Source organism: Amblyomma mixtum, chromosome 1 (assembly GCF_055824585.1).
Source record: "Amblyomma mixtum isolate Tamu chromosome 1, ASM5582458v1, whole genome shotgun sequence".
NCBI classification, from domain to species: Eukaryota; Metazoa; Arthropoda; class Arachnida; order Ixodida; family Ixodidae; genus Amblyomma; species Amblyomma mixtum.
Genome location: NC_143012.1, coordinates 313,667,919 through 313,686,640, shown reverse-complemented (window position 1 = coordinate 313,686,640; position 18,722 = coordinate 313,667,919). Strand labels below are relative to the sequence as shown.

Sequence of the window (18,722 nt, the reverse complement as noted above, 5' to 3'; positions counted from 1 at the left end):
GTGCTCTAAATCATGCCTCTTAGAAGCCACACATAAATGAAATTGTGTGATGTTAAAGAATTAACACACAGGCTTTAAATCTAGCTCTTTAGAGAAAAAAGCTAGCCTGAACAGTTCTTTGGCTGGCATGAATATATAGGTCTTGAAAATGGAACCATAGGCACTTCAAAGTGCTTAAATTGCAGTAAACAAAAAGTAACAATGCTTCTAGAAAAACACTCACGGCAATAATTTATTTCACATTTTTGCACAACCGTGACATCAATCAACTTGGTCATGACAGTGAGTGGTTCGATGTTTGGTCAAAGAAGCATACATTTCGTCCAATAAACTTGCAATGCAATCCAAACCATTCTGTGCTGCATGTGAACAAACAAGAAAAAATAAAACCATGCCAACACACACAACCCACAAGTCTATTCAAAGTAAACCCAACAAAAAGCTATGATGTTAGAAGACATCAGCAGCAAGCCAGACAACCTTCATCGGCTTCCAAGGAATTAATTCGTTCCAAGAAAATCTTGTATGGCATTCCATAACAACTCAAGCATAGGCAAGGCATATATATATATATATTGCTTATTAATTCTTACATGAAGTAATTAGGGAAAATATGAAATGAGAACGTCAACTAGATGCTTTAGAGAAGAGTACAAAATAAACAGCTATAACGTGAAATTTTTTAACAAGATATGCTCTCGCTATGTACACCAGGCTCTGTGAGTGCGATTTTGGCAACCACACTTGCAAGTTGTGCACAGTTTAAAAAACGGTGAAATCTGTGCTGCGTTATGTACAGAAGAACAGCTGCTGTACAAACACAGGATGAGGGAAGGGAACGGCGGGGGTAAAACCTATCATTTGGCATGTTCGACGTCGAGACGAACTTCACAGAGTATCTATATATGCAGGGCACTCTAGATCAACGATAAAAACACTCTTCAACGACATAAAAAGCAAAGTGTGCCCTATTGCACTGGACATTCGGCATGCGCGTCGTCTTACCCCTGCAAATTGGCTAGCAGCAGAGAGCTCTTCTGGAGAAAAACAAAAACACTTTGAGATGAAGCAGAGTAACAAGCACTACTGGCACAACAAGCATTTGTACACATACAGTGGACACGGACACCATGCACAGCAAAAAATAATAATAAAAAAGACTTCCCTTCCAAAACTACATCACTGCCATTTGGGCTAAACTATGGAGCAAACAAGTGCACTTCCATTCAGGAAGAAAAAACAAAAATTCACGGTCACAAAGCCGCACTTCCATTTGCCACCGCTGTAGTCAACGTGCAGGCAAAGTTCTCAAGCAAGCATGGAGTCCAGTTATTGTTTTGAGCGTCTGAGCAACTTGGTGTCTTGGCATATGAAAGAGGAAGCACTGCTATCACTGTGCTTCAGGTCATGCAAAAGTCACTTCTTTTCTTCCTGGGTGATAAAACTATGCCACAGCTGAGTGAAGATGATGCGCTGAATCACTGTCAAGCACTGTCCTTCAGGTGAGCCAGACTCCTTGTATCACAACCAATGGACTCGGTTTTAACACAGCCTGGCTCGTTCATGGCAGGAATTCCACGTAGTTCTCGGGTACAAGACCGCACCGTCCATTCAGGTAACCTTCCAACCAGCCCCTTTCTCGAGACGGTCGAACTGCAAATGCAAAGGTACAAGTTTTAACCACTACTAAACTTTTCTACTTATGAGAGTCATCGAATTTGAGAAGGCAAAAGGAAATTAAAAATGTCTGCCAGAAACCTAGCTCTGTTCACGGCTTCATGCTAATGAACATTGCATGTTTAACACTCTGCTTCACTATCACCGTAATGCTCAATGTGCTGCTATGCATTAAAGTAGTACAAGTTTCACCTGAAGCTTTCTTTTTTGCTCTAAAAATTTGCCATGCAGCACAGTACACTAGCCAGGATATTAATAACAAGGTAATTCTGGGGATTTCATTAGCATTTTGAGCCATTATTCATATTAAATTCTTTGAAATCTACTTTCTTCACTACAAAAAAAAAAAATCATTCAAAATAAAATTTTTACCACCAAAAGCAGCAAGCCTAGATCAAAACTTGACTCTGTGGCCAGAGGAAGTTCTTTGCATGGTTCAAATTATAACTGCGAATAACAACTCTGTTTATGAAATGCCTGAAATGACCGAATACAAGCATAGCAATTTTCATTCACAGAGCAAGGGAGTGGTCACCAACATGCAGGCAACGGTTGTGATGTCACACACCCAACACTGTCTGTAAAAGTCAGCTGATCCAAGGCCACAAAAAGGCAAAATTTAGAAGTGATTTGTGCAGAAGCAAAACATTCCATGCCTGTGTAATTTGACAGAAACAATAAGGATGGAACATACAGTAGAAGTTTCGTTCGAATATGGTAACCCTGAAAAACGCCTTTGAAGCTTGAGTTAACAAGTACTCAAAAGAAAGAGAAAAGGAGGGTAGGCAGTCAAGTTCTCGAATATTGCGCTGAAAAGCAAAGGGGCTTACCATTATCAATTATCTGGTTGGGCTCAAATGAAAGTTCGGAGTTGTTTTCTCCAACGCACGCATACAAGGTTCTCACTTTCCTGCAGAGGCAAGACAACACCACAATAATTTCATACATTCTTAAAGGTGCACTGAAGAGGAATCTGAACTCGTCTTTTCGCCGCGGGAACTCGATCTACACGTTCTGAGCATTCTTAGAAACTTCGATTTATGGCCCTGTGTGGCCGATTTCCCTAATTAAATCGAATTAACGTCCGGCTCCCACCTTTTTTTTTTAATTCTCCCCCGTACGGTGGGCGGAGTCGACCAACGCGTGGAGTGCCTTTCAGCCAGCTCCGTGGAGGCTTTGCTTTCGCTTTATTTTGTTTTTTAGGTTTCCGTGAATAAATAGTTTCATTCACAGATAATATAGCCGCAAAATAAGCTCGCAGATATAAAAATACGCGCGGACTATTTGCTTCTACGGACTACTATGTATTACTCCGCCGATGGCAGAGCGGCAAGCCGCCACGGGACTGGGTGAAAGGCACTCCGCGCGTTGTTCGACTCCGCCCACCGTACGGGGGAGAATTAAAAAAAAAAGGCGGGAGCCGGACGTTAATTCGATTTAATTAGGGAAATCGGCCACACAGGGCAATAAATCGAAGTTTCTAAGAATGCTCGGAACGTGCAGATTGAGTTCCCGCGGCAAAAAGAAGAGTTCAGATTCCTCTTCACTGCACCTTTAAGGGAGACACGCAACACAAAATCAAGCAACTCTTAGAACAGGTCAAACTTACCTGCCGCCAACACTGGGATGAGTTGGAGTGGACAACTGACTAGACCTAGACAAAGAAAGAATGAATTCCTTTCATATAAACTGTGGCAGTAACTCAGTCTGAATGAAGGAACGGTACGCTCTTATCATCTCCCACATATTTAAATGCATTGAATTTGTAGGGGGCTCGTAATATTGTTCCCTCCTCAAGCCACTGCTAGATGAGCACTTAGATCCTGATTAAAGTCCGATTAAAGTTTTGAGCATGCTGGACATGCAACGCGGAATCTGACCCACAAATTGACCTGCTAAATGACAAGTGGTGCAGGCACCCAAACTTGTCCAAGTTTTAGCAGACAAATTTGTAGGCAAGAAAAAGTAAACAAAACCTTTTCTAACTGCATGACTTCTTCCTCATTTCCAAATTATACACAACCAAGCAATTTAGCTGCTTAGTGCAATTACTGGCTAGTGAAACATATTTTCTCCCCTAAAATGTATAAAAATTCTGGTGGTGCATTAATTATGCCGAGCGAAATAGGAGCAAATGTTTATGATTTACAAAAATAACGCATGCATCAATATGCGAGTGTTCCTAATATATGGGTAAACGCTATGCTAGCTTGCATTGCATTTGGACGTTTCCTGAGCACGAGGTCAGCAGCGGCAGCTTTTTCAATCCAGACTGATCAATCACATCTTTGGAACTGGCGTGATGCCGAGCACGAATGAACTCGGTCCCGACTGAAATTGCTTGTGTAGCAATGCCAACTCTCTCTTCAGATCTGCATTCAGTGACCCTTATTCACTGAAGCAGCGCTGAAAAGTGCCAGTGTGATCACTGTATCATTCACCACACTGTACTGCTCACTGGAGCCTGCGTGCACCTTTCGTGCGTAATTAACAGCTAATCGTTTCTGCTGCTCTTTCTGTAGCTTGACAGTGATTAGCTTTGTCGGACTAAACAGTGTTTCATTCCAAGCTCTTATTCCTCAGTGAGGGACTTATTTCTTCTTCGGCGGATCATCTGCGGCAACAACACAAAGCTCACAAACAAGATGAGCATGCGATAATTATGCTGTAGATACAAAGATACTGAAATTATAACATTTACACATATCATGAGCATTTTATTTATTCAGTGCAATTCCCATGAAATTCGCTCCCCGTTCGCCATGTCTCTTCACTTGAATTTTTTGAGTGGCTTTTCTCTCTTCAGCTCTTTGAAGTCATGCCTCTTCTGTTTTCTCCACTATGGCTTTTTGGCCCTTCTGCAAAGGCTTAATTCTTCTATCCTGCTGAGCTACACCCGAGAAGAATGCCAGAACAGTGCGGCTGGCTCGACAAATGTACATTTTAAAGCACTGTGCACGTGGAAACAATTTTACTTACTTTGAGGCATCTAGGATGCGAGATGATGAGTGATATTCTTTTGTAGCTGCAACAAGAATAAAAAAAAGTAAAAGGTGGAGGCTGAAACATACTTGATGATATCTGAATGGGACAACAAACTTCTGATACCGACTAGCAAAATGAGCCCCAGGCAATTACGCTTTGAACATGCATGGGATGATTACCCACCTCATAAAATGCAAAAACTGCATCGTACTCCAGCAGATGCAAATGCAAGCTGTACATTTATAACTAGAGTATACCTTCGTTAATTCGAACTTGCTAATTGGGAAATTTGAATAATTCGGCCTGCCACCGGAGTCCCACCAAACACCCATGTAAGTCTACGGCATTGGAAGCTCGTTTATTAAGACATTTAGCGGCTGGCTTCAGTTAATTCAGACGGGCTCCCCAAGTGGCGCAGTGTCGAGGTATGACAGGCACAGCAAGCGATCGTCTAGATATTGTCATGAGGCCTGATCTGCATATTACATTGTTTACCGTGCCAGCAGGCATGCTGACAACTGGCAGGCCACTGTTGATAGGCAGAGCCTGGTTGCACAGTTTTATTTTCAGGGCTTTGCCACCAGCCAGCTGAGCCTATTAGATGCATGCCGTTTAGAAAAATGACTGCCTTGTTGCTGATCTTTTGTTTTGTTTTTTGAAGGCATCTTGCCGCTCTGGCGCCGATGTGTGCTTCCCTCACTTCCATACATGTGGCATTTCTGTTCTGCAGCACGTTGAAACTCCGTGCTCATCACAAGCTGTTCGCCTTTGTGTGGTGAAGACTACTCAAGTGACATGAGCGATGTCATAAGTGACAAAGCTCCGGTGCTACTGCGTTGTGTCGCACACTGAAAGAAGCCGTGGAGACGCTTGCCGTTATGAAGCAGTTCTGCATCCGACAATCCTGACAGCATGCACCAATTAAAGCATCTGATGGGACTGTGAGAAATTGATGTTGTCAGGCAGTTTTAATTTCAGAAAGAGAAGATGATTACCCGGGCTTTCAGTAAATAAATTTTACTTTCACGTGAGCAGTTTTTTGGCAAATTTTCTTTTTTTTGGGGGGTGGGGGGGGGGGGGGGGGGGCATTACATAATTTGACATTCTAATAATATGGACATTTTCCCCACCCCCTTGAAGTTCAAACTAACAAGGTTTTGCTGCACTGGAGCAGCTGCTATAGTTCCACAAATAATCATAACACAGAGTAGCAACCTACTGTTTAATGAGCAGCTTAAAGGGCAAACTAATAGTAGCTGCAAAAGCAAATAAACACACACACACATACATGCACGCATGCACACACGCGCATGCAAGGCTAGACAAAAACTTTTGCCATATTTGTTGCTGCAGTAGGGAAACACACAAATATGTGCTTTATGGCTACGAAGCATTTTGCCATGCCATGCTGCACTGTATAGTAAATGCCAGCATATATGTATATATGGAAAAAAAAAAAAAGTGCGCTCTATCTTGTTGAAAGTACAAAATGGTTGGTAACTTGTCGCCAAGTGTTGCGCCACACCTGCTGCTGCTGTACTGCTTACAATTCAAGAATAGACCATTCATCACAAGTGACCTTTTACTTTACAGGCCACCAGCTTAAGCTTGGAACATTCTTCGGTGCGGTTCTGGTGATCCTAAAAGGGCACCAAGAATTTTTCTTTCACAGGACTTGCGAGAATTTCGAAAAACAGAGTGAGAAAACGAGGATGGTGTGATGAGAAAGGCACAAGCACATAGCGCAGACACGCAGTGTTCTCATCCATTTGTGCAGTTTTCTGAAATTACTGACATGCATCAACTAAGCCTGCCACATATTAGTACTATATTTCCGAGAACTGACTCTTGCTTTGTAAATGTGTTTCTCTGAAGCTCTGGAAAGTCAAGTCCGAGTTTCATGCTAAAAAGAAAAAAAAAGAAAAAGTCGAGCAAAGGAGGGGCTCCAAACGCAATGTGAGTGCGTGTTTGTTGTCTGTGTGTGGAACTCACCGGGCACTGGTGAGTGGTGGCTGAAGGAAGCATTTGAACGCGAGCTCAGGGACTCTGTGCTGCTGCTGTTGGAGTTCACGTTGTGACTATTGTCCCTGGGCCCATAGCCTCTGGTGGGAGCTGCAGCACAGCGGGGAGACGAACAGAGAGAGAGAGAGAAACAGAGAAAGACCCTCGACTCTCCGACAGAACAAGCTCCAACATCTAGCTCAACTCTGTAGCCAGCTTTATTCACGGTTCAAAAAGTGCTACTACCAAGTCATACCTCAAGTTTAAATTCCATGCGTTTTATGTTTGTGCAGATTTTGCGCTGCAAAACTAACAATTCGGAAATAGGATACCTGTCTAAAACAACAGTCTAAACTACATATTTCCCAAGAACAATATCAAAGATGTTCACTTTCATTCAAATTCATCTTTCTTTCCACTTGATATTAGGTAGTTCATAGTGCCATGTATAAATCCAGCCCCCAAACTCCTGGCTGAAAAGTCCATTTTAGTTATACAAGTTGAAGCACCCCACCCTCCCTGCAGCTCTAGCTAATTAAAAAAAAATGGATAGTACATTCTTAGTGTGTGCTCTTCGATATGTAGTTTCTCATGATTCGATCCTTGCTCACACTTTCTTCATGTACCGTATTTATTCGAATCTAGGCCAATAGTTTTTTCAGAAAAACGAGATGTAGAACTCTTATGTCGGCTTAGATTCGAGGATTTCGTTTCGAGGTTTCGTATTCGTAAAATACGAATAAATGTAGCACGCAGGTGGCACCCCCACAAAACGCCAACGAAAGACAGCACTGTAGCCGCTGCTATCCGTAGCCGATACTGATCAAAGCACACATGAGCACTGGCTGCCATTTTGGCCTTGTTCTGTTCTCGTGCGGTGGCGTGAGCACATTCGCAGCAGTGAAGTTTTCGTGCATGGTTTTTATCACCAACACCATGGCACCAAACAGGCAGTGCCATTATAGTGCCGCCTTCAAGCGGAAAGTTATACTCGCTGCAGAGCAGTCGTCAAATCTTCAAGCCGGGCGGGACTTCGGCGGCTGATCCCGGGCTGGCGTTGCATATGTCTCCTCGCCCAAACGCCAGCCCAGGATCAGCCTGAGCGGGTTCCTGGCAATAAATGTCGTTTGCGTGCTGTACCTCTTGTTCGCAGTTGTTTTTTCGGCCTGCCTACAATCGAGGTAAGTTTTTTTTTTTTTCTGTGGCCTTCAACTTTCGGGTCTCGGCTTAGAATCGTGGCCGGCCTAGATTCGAGTAAATACGGTACTTCTCGAACAGTCGCAAACTTTTCTCGAGTGCTTTGGCAGCTCAAAGCAATAGATCAGCAATGACACGGTTGCAAGGGCAGCAGTTGGAGGCAAGTGGAGATCACAGGCGACAGAATAGTGTGGCTTCCATGCCTTCCACACTCTCGTGCAGCCCAGATGACTAGCTTGTTAAGCAGCAAACCGAAAGCTGACAATAGTCATGTAGTTTCGGAGTTCAGTGTGACGCATGCTCTGAAAATTAGCGGAAGTTTGCTCATGTGCTACTTGCCCGTTTGTCAGGGAGAGTGACCACCAGGAGCCCAGTACATAGCACACAGCTCGAATTTTAATTTGTGGATTCGATTTGCATCATATGAATTGACAATCTTTTTTGTTTGCTACATGGAGCTCAATGCATTACGATGGCAACGGGCACTAGCATGGGGCGTGTGCTACCCAGCTTGGCTGAATCTACCTCAAACTCTGCAAACAGGTCAATTCTACATATAGGTCGATCCTACCAGTTTTGAATTGTCATTTCTGCGCAAAGAAAAAAAACATTGGAGCAGACACTTAAGCTCTGCCTTAAGGGTATGATGCGACAGCGCAATGGGTTGATTCCCATATACGCAGAAGGTCATTTTCTACTTTACATTCATAGATCCCAGGGAATCGTCATACCACTCCTGGTACAGTGGTTAAGCTATGTGCCACTGCCTTGCAATGGCAGGTGTTCCCAGCAGTGAGCCTTGTGTTGCCCAGGTCGTTCTTCCCGAGCGACCAATCATTAATTTAATTGCCACCTGCCACGGTGGGCAGTCTGCTCACAGTCCCGTGAACAGGTTGTTATGAGTGATATAAGATCGGCTATTCAGTGATATTCAATATGGGCGTGGATTATGGACATCCCAAAGTGCCGTTGCCCGCACTTCCATACAGCGTGGTATTTTCAACACTCTGGATGGTTTGCACAGCGACTACCCAGGGGCATAGCAATTGAAAAACGTCCCTTTCGAATAGAGCAGTGCTGATTACAGTGAACAAATGTGGATCGTAGTGCAAGTACAAATGCTTTCCTGCAGTTTTCCAAGTCACATTTTATGTTGATGCGGCGTTTGCTCGTTATGCTGTCACAAGATTGCACACTGCATTAAATTCAGGTCTGTGCATTACGTGGACTTTTACTGAGCGAAAAGCTTGGGTATGTAGACAGAAATGCATAAAACCATAAAATGCCTGCTGTAATCACCAATACTGCAGTTCTTCAACAAAAAAAAAAGTGAAAAAAGAAAGTGGTAACACGCAGTAGCTTTGAGATGTCTACAGCCAGCCATGCCCACAGTCAGCAATGCCTACAAGCCAATGAAAGCAAGCTAGCTGCAGAAAATAATGAAATGCCTAAAAAAAAAGTTGTATGCACAAAAGCAATGCTGCTGGAGCTCTAGCCAAGTAAACAAATCTCATTTTTGTGTTGCTTCATTCACTTCACGGACTGCAAGTTAGAGAAGGAAAAAAAAGACCCTACTAGAAGTTTTGGGCACATTACATAAACAAGGTAAGAGCGCACAAAGACCGGCACTGATCATATTACCTAGCCATATATTACATATATTACAGTTGAACCTCGATATAACGAAGTCCTACTTGCAGCCGAAAATTTCGTTACATCGCGAATTTCGTTACGTCGAGGTTCCCATGTTTCAGCTGTCAAAATAAAGTATAACTGGTTCAGGAACACTGCTTGTTGATGGGAACTTGTAAATCACTTATTGAGGAAATACACAAGAAAATCGAGTAATAGTATCGCTAACAAGGGCACCGGATGTTTTTTTCTACATCAGGAGCATAATGAGTGATAGCAAACACCGCGACAGCATCATTTTTCTCCGCGTGCGCATAGCAAAAGAACGAGCGCAGCGCCTAGTACTGAAAGCAGCCACAAGATGTCGCTACTGGTATCATCATCATCAGCATTGAACATTTGCAGCTGGGGACGCATCAGAGAAAAATAAAGAAAAATGTTCGCATCGCTCACGCCGGCGCGGTGGGATTGTGCTCGCGGCGCGGTTATACTCCGACGTAGCGCGAGCGCGCGTGCGCGCGCGGCACGGCGACGTCACGTTCGCGAAACAGCGGCGCCCGATCGCCAGCGTGTTCGGCGGCTACCGGCTGCATTTCGCGCGGGCCGCGCCGAGAGCGCGCCGAAGCCGCCCACCCAGAATGCACCGCGTGCGCCTCCCACGCCACGCCTCCCCTCTACCCCCTTCGCCTCTCGCCTCCTCTGCCAGGGCACGTTTTTTTTTTTTTCGCCGCTCACCCGTTTTAAAGGTACGACCACACTATACTCCGTTTCATACATAGCTGTCAACGCAGCCAAGGCTACGGCGCCTGTTCGCGCTCCTCGTCCGCATCGTAATGTAGTGCGTCAAAAGTGAAAAGAGTAAAGAACTCAAAATTAAAGTTATTATTGGTTAATATTGCAGTATAATGATAATGGTGTTTTATTTTGCAGAAAGATTGCTTTTTCTTTAATGTTCTTCAAAACAGAGTGCCTTAGTTTTCTGGGTTTTTTTCGGCTCCTCCTGTATCAGGTTTTCGCAGCTAGGCCGGCCGGCGATGTCGTCTGCTTTCGTCTTTCGGTTTCCGAGAATGCGAAAATGGCACCGCTATCTCCTACTCGCTTGTTTTCTTCGCCCACTGCGGCTTTAAAAACATCTCCTGCTCGCATATTCTCCAAGCTGAAGCCTCCGAAAATTTCGAAAGACTGCAAGCAGGTGATCGTCAACGTTTACTGTAGCGTAAGGAAGCGCTTCCCGGAGAAGACTGCGCGTGATGTTCTCGAAACTGTGGGCGAGGTGACCGGGGTGAGCCCTCGGACAGTTGCGAGGTTCAAGAAAGAAGGTCTCTCTGCTGGAATAAGATCACCTTGTGTGCCGCATGCTAAAAAGTCGCTCATTGCCCGAGAAAAGCACTTCGCAATCACGTCCGTCGCCAATACAATACAGTGCCTTTTCCCTTCGAAGCAAGTAAAGAGCGCTGTGTTTTTCAAGGTAGGCATTAGAGTTTGACAGTTTCGACTTTCTACCTAATGATTATTTTAATAAAAATAAAAAAAAAAAGTGAAAAAAAAACAGCAAAAGCCGGGAGTCGAACCTTGGCATCTTGTAAAATGAACACACAGGCGCGCGCTTCGTACCACTCAGCCCCGACGCGAGGCGGACGGATACATTTTGCTTCTTTTTTGCAGAGGACTACTTTCGTACCTTTGGCAGCGTTGACAGCTATGTATGAAACGGAGTATAGCTCCACGAGTTTGTCAACACTGAAGACTTTTTTTTGTTGTTGTCTACGAGGACATCGCACGCAAAAAAAAAAAAAAAAACGAACGGACGCTGCAAGAAAATTCCAGTTTGCGCTTTCACGTTCAGAGTCTACAGCTCGCCAGTGGCGTCATGGCGCGGCGCGTCTTGAAACTTCCATGCCGCGGGCTTTGTATGCGCACGACAGATGGCGCGGCGGTACGTTCTCGCACACTGCCGGCAAAATTGGCGCGTAAAAGGGCAAATACAAACTGCGTTTCGTCTCGGCTAAACTTTTAGCTCTCATTCGATTGTCAAGGTAGCTCCTGGCACATGCATGCGATGCGCAAGGACTTCGTTACATCGAAAGTGCGGAGCAAAATTACTTCGTTAAATCGCGAAAAAAAATACATGGTTTTCAATGGGGAAGTGATTGGGAAATGAAAAAAATGCGTTACATCGCGAATTTCGTTACATTGAGGTTCGTTACATCGAGGTTCGACTGTAGTAAGAACGATCACCCACACATCAACCTAATATACTCGAAGTTGGGCATAGTAGACTAGAAGACTTTTGAAGACATTACATGACAAAGAAATGGAAGCTGGACAAGCTGGTCTACTTTTGTTTTGTTGCAATATTTGCTCTTTACGCAACAGAGGTGTGACAGACGAAGCAGCACTCCAAGAAAGCAATCAAGCATCCTTGGCCAATTGCAGCTGCCTGTCCTTGCATATCACATCACAATGACCTGGCATCAAATTGCACAGTCATGTCGCTGCCTGTGTTTCATTTATCCATCACTTCCAACATTGCCGTTTTAGGTAAAAATGAGACATTGGTCCAAACACTAACCAAATGATCACCAGACTGATCATTTCTTCCCTTTCATGCCTAATAAAGAAAACACTGCCCACAGCTGCAAAAAAAAACCCAGTGGGAGCTGGTGATGCCGTGACGCACCTGGCCGGGAAGAGTTGTAACCAGTGACGGTGGCCGGATGGGACGGAAGAGTCGGCATCTGGCTGGCACGGATCGCTTGGCAGGCAGCGGCGACCGAACCATACCGCTTGGCCTCCACGTGCGACTGGGTGTAGGGCCTCCCCGTGTAAGCACGTTGCTGAAAGTGATAGCCCATTAGAGCAAGGTTGAAAGGGGGAAAATTATCAGACCATCTATAATTTAGCCTAGACAAAAAAGGGAAGGAATTCTGCATTTAGCGTGATATGGAATAACCCCCCCCCCCCCCCTTCACTTCCCAAAGAAGAAAATAAAAATGCACCTTTGAAAATGTCAACGACAAAACATTTACTTCAGCTAAAAAATAAAATAAAAGGAGGATGAATCAGAGAGTGCCTTCGAATTGGGGATGGTTTTCAAGCATGGCAGTTGAATGCAGATCAGTTACATTTGTGACCAAGACGGGCAATGCAGCCCGTTTGTGGGCATGCAATGGACACTGCTAATCTTTTATCCCAGAAACACACAAAGAGAGCAGCAAAATGCACAGACATGCAGTCTATAGCCAAGTAAATGTAGCAGTGATTAAAAACAAAGCTAAGAGCTTGCTATGAAATTCATTAATAATACATTAAATAACAACAAATGATAAAACATTTCTGATGGCCGCTCTTATTCTTGGCATTCTTGATGAAGTTTGCTGAGTGCAGCCTGCCTGGTGGCATGTTGGCACAGTTTCGTTAATTTGCTGCTGGCTGTTTCACATTTATGCAGGTATGCTACTTTACTGAGCCTGCAAACCATCTGAATTTATTTTTGCTTAAGGGTTTTAGCAAATTTAGCAAAAAGTCCGTGCTAGCAAGCAATCTTGTTTGAAATACGTGAAGCACATGTTGATCAGGGCAGAGGAACCAGTGTTCAAAGACGTGCAGTTGTGACTAGACTTGAGTACGGTTTGGTTTGGTTTTTGGGGGGTCTTAAAGAGACTCAGGCTATGAGGGACGCCATAGTGGAGGGCTCCAGAAATTTCGACCACCTGGAGTTCTTTAACTTGCACTGACATCACACAGTACACGGGCCTCTAGAATTTCGACCGCCGCGGCAGGGATCAGACATGAGTATCTTTGAAACAAAAGGCTAACAGGTATTGAACCTCCATGATACTCAAACTAAACTACACATAATGAAAAAAAATACCGGGTGCACACCAATTATGCAAAACAGCATTTAAGGTTTTTTTTTTTTTTGCATGACACATGAGCTATTACAGCTTCAACACAAGTCAGCAGTGAACCAATCTAAATCAACCCTGGGTTCTCAAACATCAGCTTTGTCTTTTAAAAAAAACAACAGAAGTAGTACACCCCATATAAGTAGAATTGAGAGGAGTGTGACGAACAGCAGTTTCCCTTTCCGTAATTCCTTTCCCCCCATAGCTAAAAACCACCCTAAATTGATTTCCTGGGGAGTCAGAAGTGTCATGAATAAAATTAAAATTTCAAGCCTCGTAGAAGTGAAACCCACTAACCCACAGCTGCTCAAAAACAGCAAGGATTAAAAGAATGCTTAACCCTCCTCCGCAATACTGCACATACTCCACTGGCCTTCGCTCCGACCACACAGCCAAAGCGATAAGGCCATTGAGCTTTTAACAGCCTCACCAGTTTACTCACCAGCTCAGAGACGGACGGGGTGTAGCCCGGACCATCTGCACTGAGCGCAGGTGAGAAAAGGTGCGTCACAGGCGGCCGCTCCCTCAGCGTCACCTCTGAAGACTGTGTTCCCTGCACGGCATCTAGTGACCGAGACCCTCCGGTTGCCGCTTTCACCTCTTCTTTTTGTGGGAAGGCTTTGAAAATCTGCACCATCGAACAATATTCCACGAGTAAACACAAAGGAGAGGAAAAGAAGGATTCTATCATGCTGTAGACAGGCACCAAGTACTAGCTAAAATGAATGCAAGCAGTAAATCCAATCAAGGAATGTCCCAGTATTCTGCACGCAAAAAATAATCGATCAAGCCATCCTGTTGCCCAGTATGGGTGCCACCAGATCTGAGGATAGTCAGCTAACAGCCATTCAATACGTACTGACAGACCCCTGTACATCAACGCTGCACAAAAGCTTTCAATACCCTCACTAATTTTGACTCAGTTATCGCACGCATCACATAAGTGCTGCTTCTACACAAAGTAACTCAAAGCTCACAGTGACAGTAACCCCTAATACTTGTGGTAGTACTTCATGTATCCAGAACAGTATGTCATAGTTTGCAAATGTGCCTCTGGCTAAAAGAAAAGCGATGTATAAAGCTTAAGTTGAGGAAAACGCAGCGAGCGATGGAAACAAAAATGGTAGGCGTAACGTAGGGAGATCGGAAGTGGGCAGAGTGGGTGAGGGAACAAACGCGGGTTAATGGCATCCTAGTCGAAATCAGGGAGAATGGGCTTGGGCAGGGCACGTAATGCGAAAGCAAGATAACCACTGGTCCTTAAATTTCACAAGTTTCTAGTGGTTAGCATATCATGCACGCAAGAAACACACAATGTTCTAGTGAACTGAATCTGAAGCTTTAGGTAAAATTTACACAGCTTTTTTTTTTGTAATATTTACCTTATCACAGTTCTCTATCAGGATCTCGACAACCACATTGCAGAATTTTATGTCCATGATGGCTGCCATGGTTTCCTCTTCTGGGCGAAGCAACGTCGGACCAAAGCAAACGCCCAAATTAGACACGGTCATCAGGTTCGATGATGCATAATTGGAGACCCTGAAAACACATTGGTGCATCAACGTTTGCACAACATGAAGGTAATAATGTCTGATATCATTTGTTTCCTACACAGTCATAGACAACATAAGAACAAGTTGTCTATGAATCGGCTTGAAAGTTACCATGCAGGGGCTCGCATTAATTACGCTGAACATAAGTTATGCCATTATCACCTTTCTGATGCATCAACGTGCAACCTACATCAAGCTCTCTTATTATTCTTACATTCTTGTGTTCTAATTGTGTCAGCCCCTAGTTTGTATTCCCAAGGTGGACAAAGTGTCAAAAGCAAAGTGGAAACTGAAAGAACCATTAAGGCTTACTTCTGCAAGTGCCGTATCAACAGGGCGGCCATACGCTGGTTATCAGTGGGAAGCTGACTGATGAGCTCTTCAATGGCTGCTGTCCGCTTGACCTTGTTCTCTTGCTCTGAAACCCCACGATTAAATGAATGACATGTCATGGGTGACACCTCCAAGCAGAACACGGTCTATATTATACCAGAGATCATTCAACAATGTACTCCGATTTATAATGCTCGTTGTTCCCATAACAGACACCAATGAATTCGTACACAGTGGTTCCTGCCCTTATGCTCATTATGTCAAACCACTAAATGTGTTATATACCGTATTTACCCAATTCCAACGCGCACCTTTTTTCGGGGAAAATACGTCTCAAAATCGCATGCGCGTTGGATTCGAGTGAAAACCGAAACTGCCCCATAGCTGCCCATCGTCATCGCCATTATACGATGTGGGAGCTCACTAACTGCTGGAAACATGGGAGCACGTTTGCTCGTCGTTTTCTGCGTCGCAGGAGCCGTTTTCAACCGGTGTGGCGCTTGTCATTGGTCGCGTGCTCAGCGACCACAGACCGCGTTCACGGCGACGGTATCCCGTGCACTGCCGCGGTATCCCGTGCACTGCCGCGGGCGGACGCCTCATCACTGCCGTTGCACGATCAAGATACGCGGATCGAAGAATATGTTGATGAAACAACGGTTATCGGAAACGCGTCATTTCGGCGGTAAAGTTCCAAAAACGATGAGACTCCTTTCTGTTTTGCGGCCGACTCTCTGACAGAGATTACATCGTCCGCAGGCGGGGCACGCCGCGCCGCTGACGAGGTCGTGCATCATGCCGATCTCACAGATAACAGCGCTCCCGCGCCCGTTTTTACAGTCGAAGATCTTTATCTTTCGCTCAGACGCACTGACGAAGTCATCGATGCTCCGCAAGAAGCATCGCCGTTGCCGCAGTTACGCCTAGCAGCAGACGAACCTCCCATAACCGGAGCTCTCCGCTTGCGCTTGGGGCGTCTTCCTTTATACTGATGCTTTGTCAGGAAATTGCGTGAGCGAAAATCTCGTTTCTCAGTCACATCCATAGCGGAGATAGGAGAAAAACCCGGGCAGAAGCGTTGGTTCACGTCTCGGTGGCGGCAGAACGAAGAAAGAGCGTCTGCGCCCGACCGTGCGGTGGAATGCTCGTAGCCAATGGAACGGCTCCGATCGTACCACGTGATTTGAAGGGCCAGTCGCGACGCTCGACTCGGGCGGGAAACGATCTTTTTTTTCGTATTTTTATCAAGAATGCGCCGCTGCCGAAGTGGCTTCTCGTAGACGATGGGTAGGCCTACTTCCCCGCGAATATTCAAGAGCGGGCGACGCCGTGGAGCGAAATGCCGCGTTCCCGAAATTCGGTCAAATTCGCACTTTCGCGAGCCACCGCGAGTGCTTTAATTGTATTTTTTACTAACTTCCCATTGATTATCGGCTTTGATTTTTTTACACATAAAAGAAGAGGCTTGGGGGAATACAAAACGCAAGAAAATACAAAATCGACTTTATCGAAAAAAATCGCGGTTTTTTCACCCGCATCTCCCCTTAAAATATAAAAACGGTTGCAAATTATTTTCATTCGTGGAAGTCACATGCACGTTAGAAGCGGGGCTTGTAGTTTTTTTTTTTTATTACCAATATTGGGCGCGCGTTAGAATCGGGGCTTGAAAAATTTTTTTTTTTTTTGGTGCCGTAAATTGGGTGCGCGTTGGAATCGGGGGCGCGTTGGAATTGGGTAAATACGGTACTTTCATAAGCTTGCAGCTATGATTGAAAAGGCCTTCTTTTAGCACAGCTAATCGGCTCCCTCATGCATGGGCACAAACTGTTTATAATGCAATCCCAAGACTTAATGTCTGCTGAACACATGCACCAACAAGGATGTGTTTGACAAAACCCAGAGCGCTGAAAGCACTGCTTTCAAAGCTACCCCACCCCCTAATTTTTGACAAAGGCTTTTCTTTCGAACAAGATGAGAAACAATGAAATCTTTCAGATGTAAAACAGTGCTAATCACATTACCATCATAATTAACTCACACCTGAAATCTCTGACACAGTATTAAGCTATCCTGCATATGTGATTACAGAGAATATATTGCCTTGTAATTCTGGAGGAGTGCCTTCATAGATACTCCCTGAGCTCCCTGTCTTCCTATTCACAATGTGCCTCCTAGTGATGCGACAGAAATAAAGAAGTTACTCCATAGGTTGTGTTCATGGGCCAGTCAGTGGTCTACTGAGTTCTCGATTAAGGTGCATGGGTTCGATCTCAGACACAACCATGTTTTTCTTAATGACATGCTATAAAGGGACTGTGGGTACAGCATATGTACGCTTGTTTAGCATTTTTTATGGTCCAGTGCGCTAGCATAAAATACTACTAATCACTATCTGACAATGCCCCTTCGGGCCATAGAATGAATTCTTCATGCACAAAGGTCAGAATGTTTACCTGCTGCTATATTTCATAGCAATTAAAGGCATCGGCAAACATTAATTTCTAAATGTTAAGTAATGGTCAGCAATACAATGAATTCTTCATGCACGAGAAGTCTTATTGTTTACTTTCTGGGATACTATTTTGATAACTAATTTCTAAATATTAGGTAACAGTAAGGAGCACCTGCTTCGTTCTTATTTTAAAATGCTATAAACACACCTACAACAGCGGTTATACCAATTATGTGCCTTAATTCCAAATAACCTTCCGCGACAATCTGTGCACAAATAGCCGGAACCAGAAATGCATGAATTCACGTCATCTACTGAAAATTCTCTCTTATAACCTTCAGTTGTTCTCTGCCCTCAAAATTTGCACAAAGGTTGTGTTTTGAGGACTGTTTCATATATCACTGCATTAGGTATTACTACACGCCCAGTTCATGTGGTAGAAATAGAAAGGTGTCATTAGCTGAGGACAGACAGGTGGACTGACACCTCCATCTGCCAGGAGGATAAAATAAGCAAACCTGACATTGGTTTCTGCGAGTTCTGTCCTATCCCAGCAGATGACAGCATCAGTCCACTTAGCTCACAGGCTCGGTAAAGCTTACTTTTGTGAGCACCAAGCTTGCCAACGATGGTGTTTTCCTCCCATTTCTAATGCACACCATAGGAAAATTTTGAAAACGAATGCATTAATAAACAAAGCAGTATTGTGACTGGTGTTTAGATGAGTGAGCAAGTTGCTGCAAATGACAGAAAATGTATCAGAACAAAATTAACTGTATATTTTGAATTATTGTCCAACAGCCAGTACTATAAGCAATTTCAAGCCGCCTGCAAACAGCATGCGAACCAGCCTTTACATAGCCAAGACTTACAGTTTGAAGCATTAACATGTGTCATGCAAAACAAACCAGATGTCAGCCCAGTGGTAAAAGCAGGAAAAGCTATACAAAATGCAACTGAGGCACTCTCAAAAAACACCTC

General features: G+C 44.3%; 1 protein-coding gene across 6 annotated transcripts in view; it reads right to left on the bottom strand.

Moving 5' to 3' along the window:
- Positions 1 to 205: 205 nt before the first annotated feature.
- Positions 206 to 18,722, bottom strand: part of Graf (GTPase regulator associated with FAK) — a 66,004-nt gene continuing 47,487 nt past the window's right edge. For 3 of the 6 annotated variants that reach the window (XM_089566988.1, XM_089566989.1, XM_089566993.1), the window contains 9 exons: positions 15,269 to 15,374; positions 14,783 to 14,942; positions 13,831 to 14,028; positions 12,173 to 12,329; positions 6,655 to 6,774; positions 4,657 to 4,702; positions 3,287 to 3,331; positions 2,508 to 2,587; positions 206 to 1,653 (listed from right to left, as the gene is read on the bottom strand). In XM_089566988.1, coding sequence (XP_089423114.1) covers positions 1,562 to 1,653; positions 2,508 to 2,587; positions 3,287 to 3,331; positions 4,657 to 4,702; positions 6,655 to 6,774; positions 12,173 to 12,329; positions 13,831 to 14,028; positions 14,783 to 14,942; positions 15,269 to 15,374 — 1,004 coding nt within the window. In that variant the 3' untranslated portion in view covers positions 206 to 1,561. Of the gene's footprint in view, positions 1,654 to 2,507; positions 2,588 to 3,286; positions 3,332 to 4,656; positions 4,703 to 5,763; positions 6,566 to 6,654; positions 6,775 to 12,172; positions 12,330 to 13,830; positions 14,029 to 14,782; positions 14,943 to 15,268; positions 15,375 to 18,722 lie in introns of those variants that run through there. The other 3 variants (XM_089566990.1, XM_089566991.1, XM_089566992.1) reach the window with 3 other exon arrangements.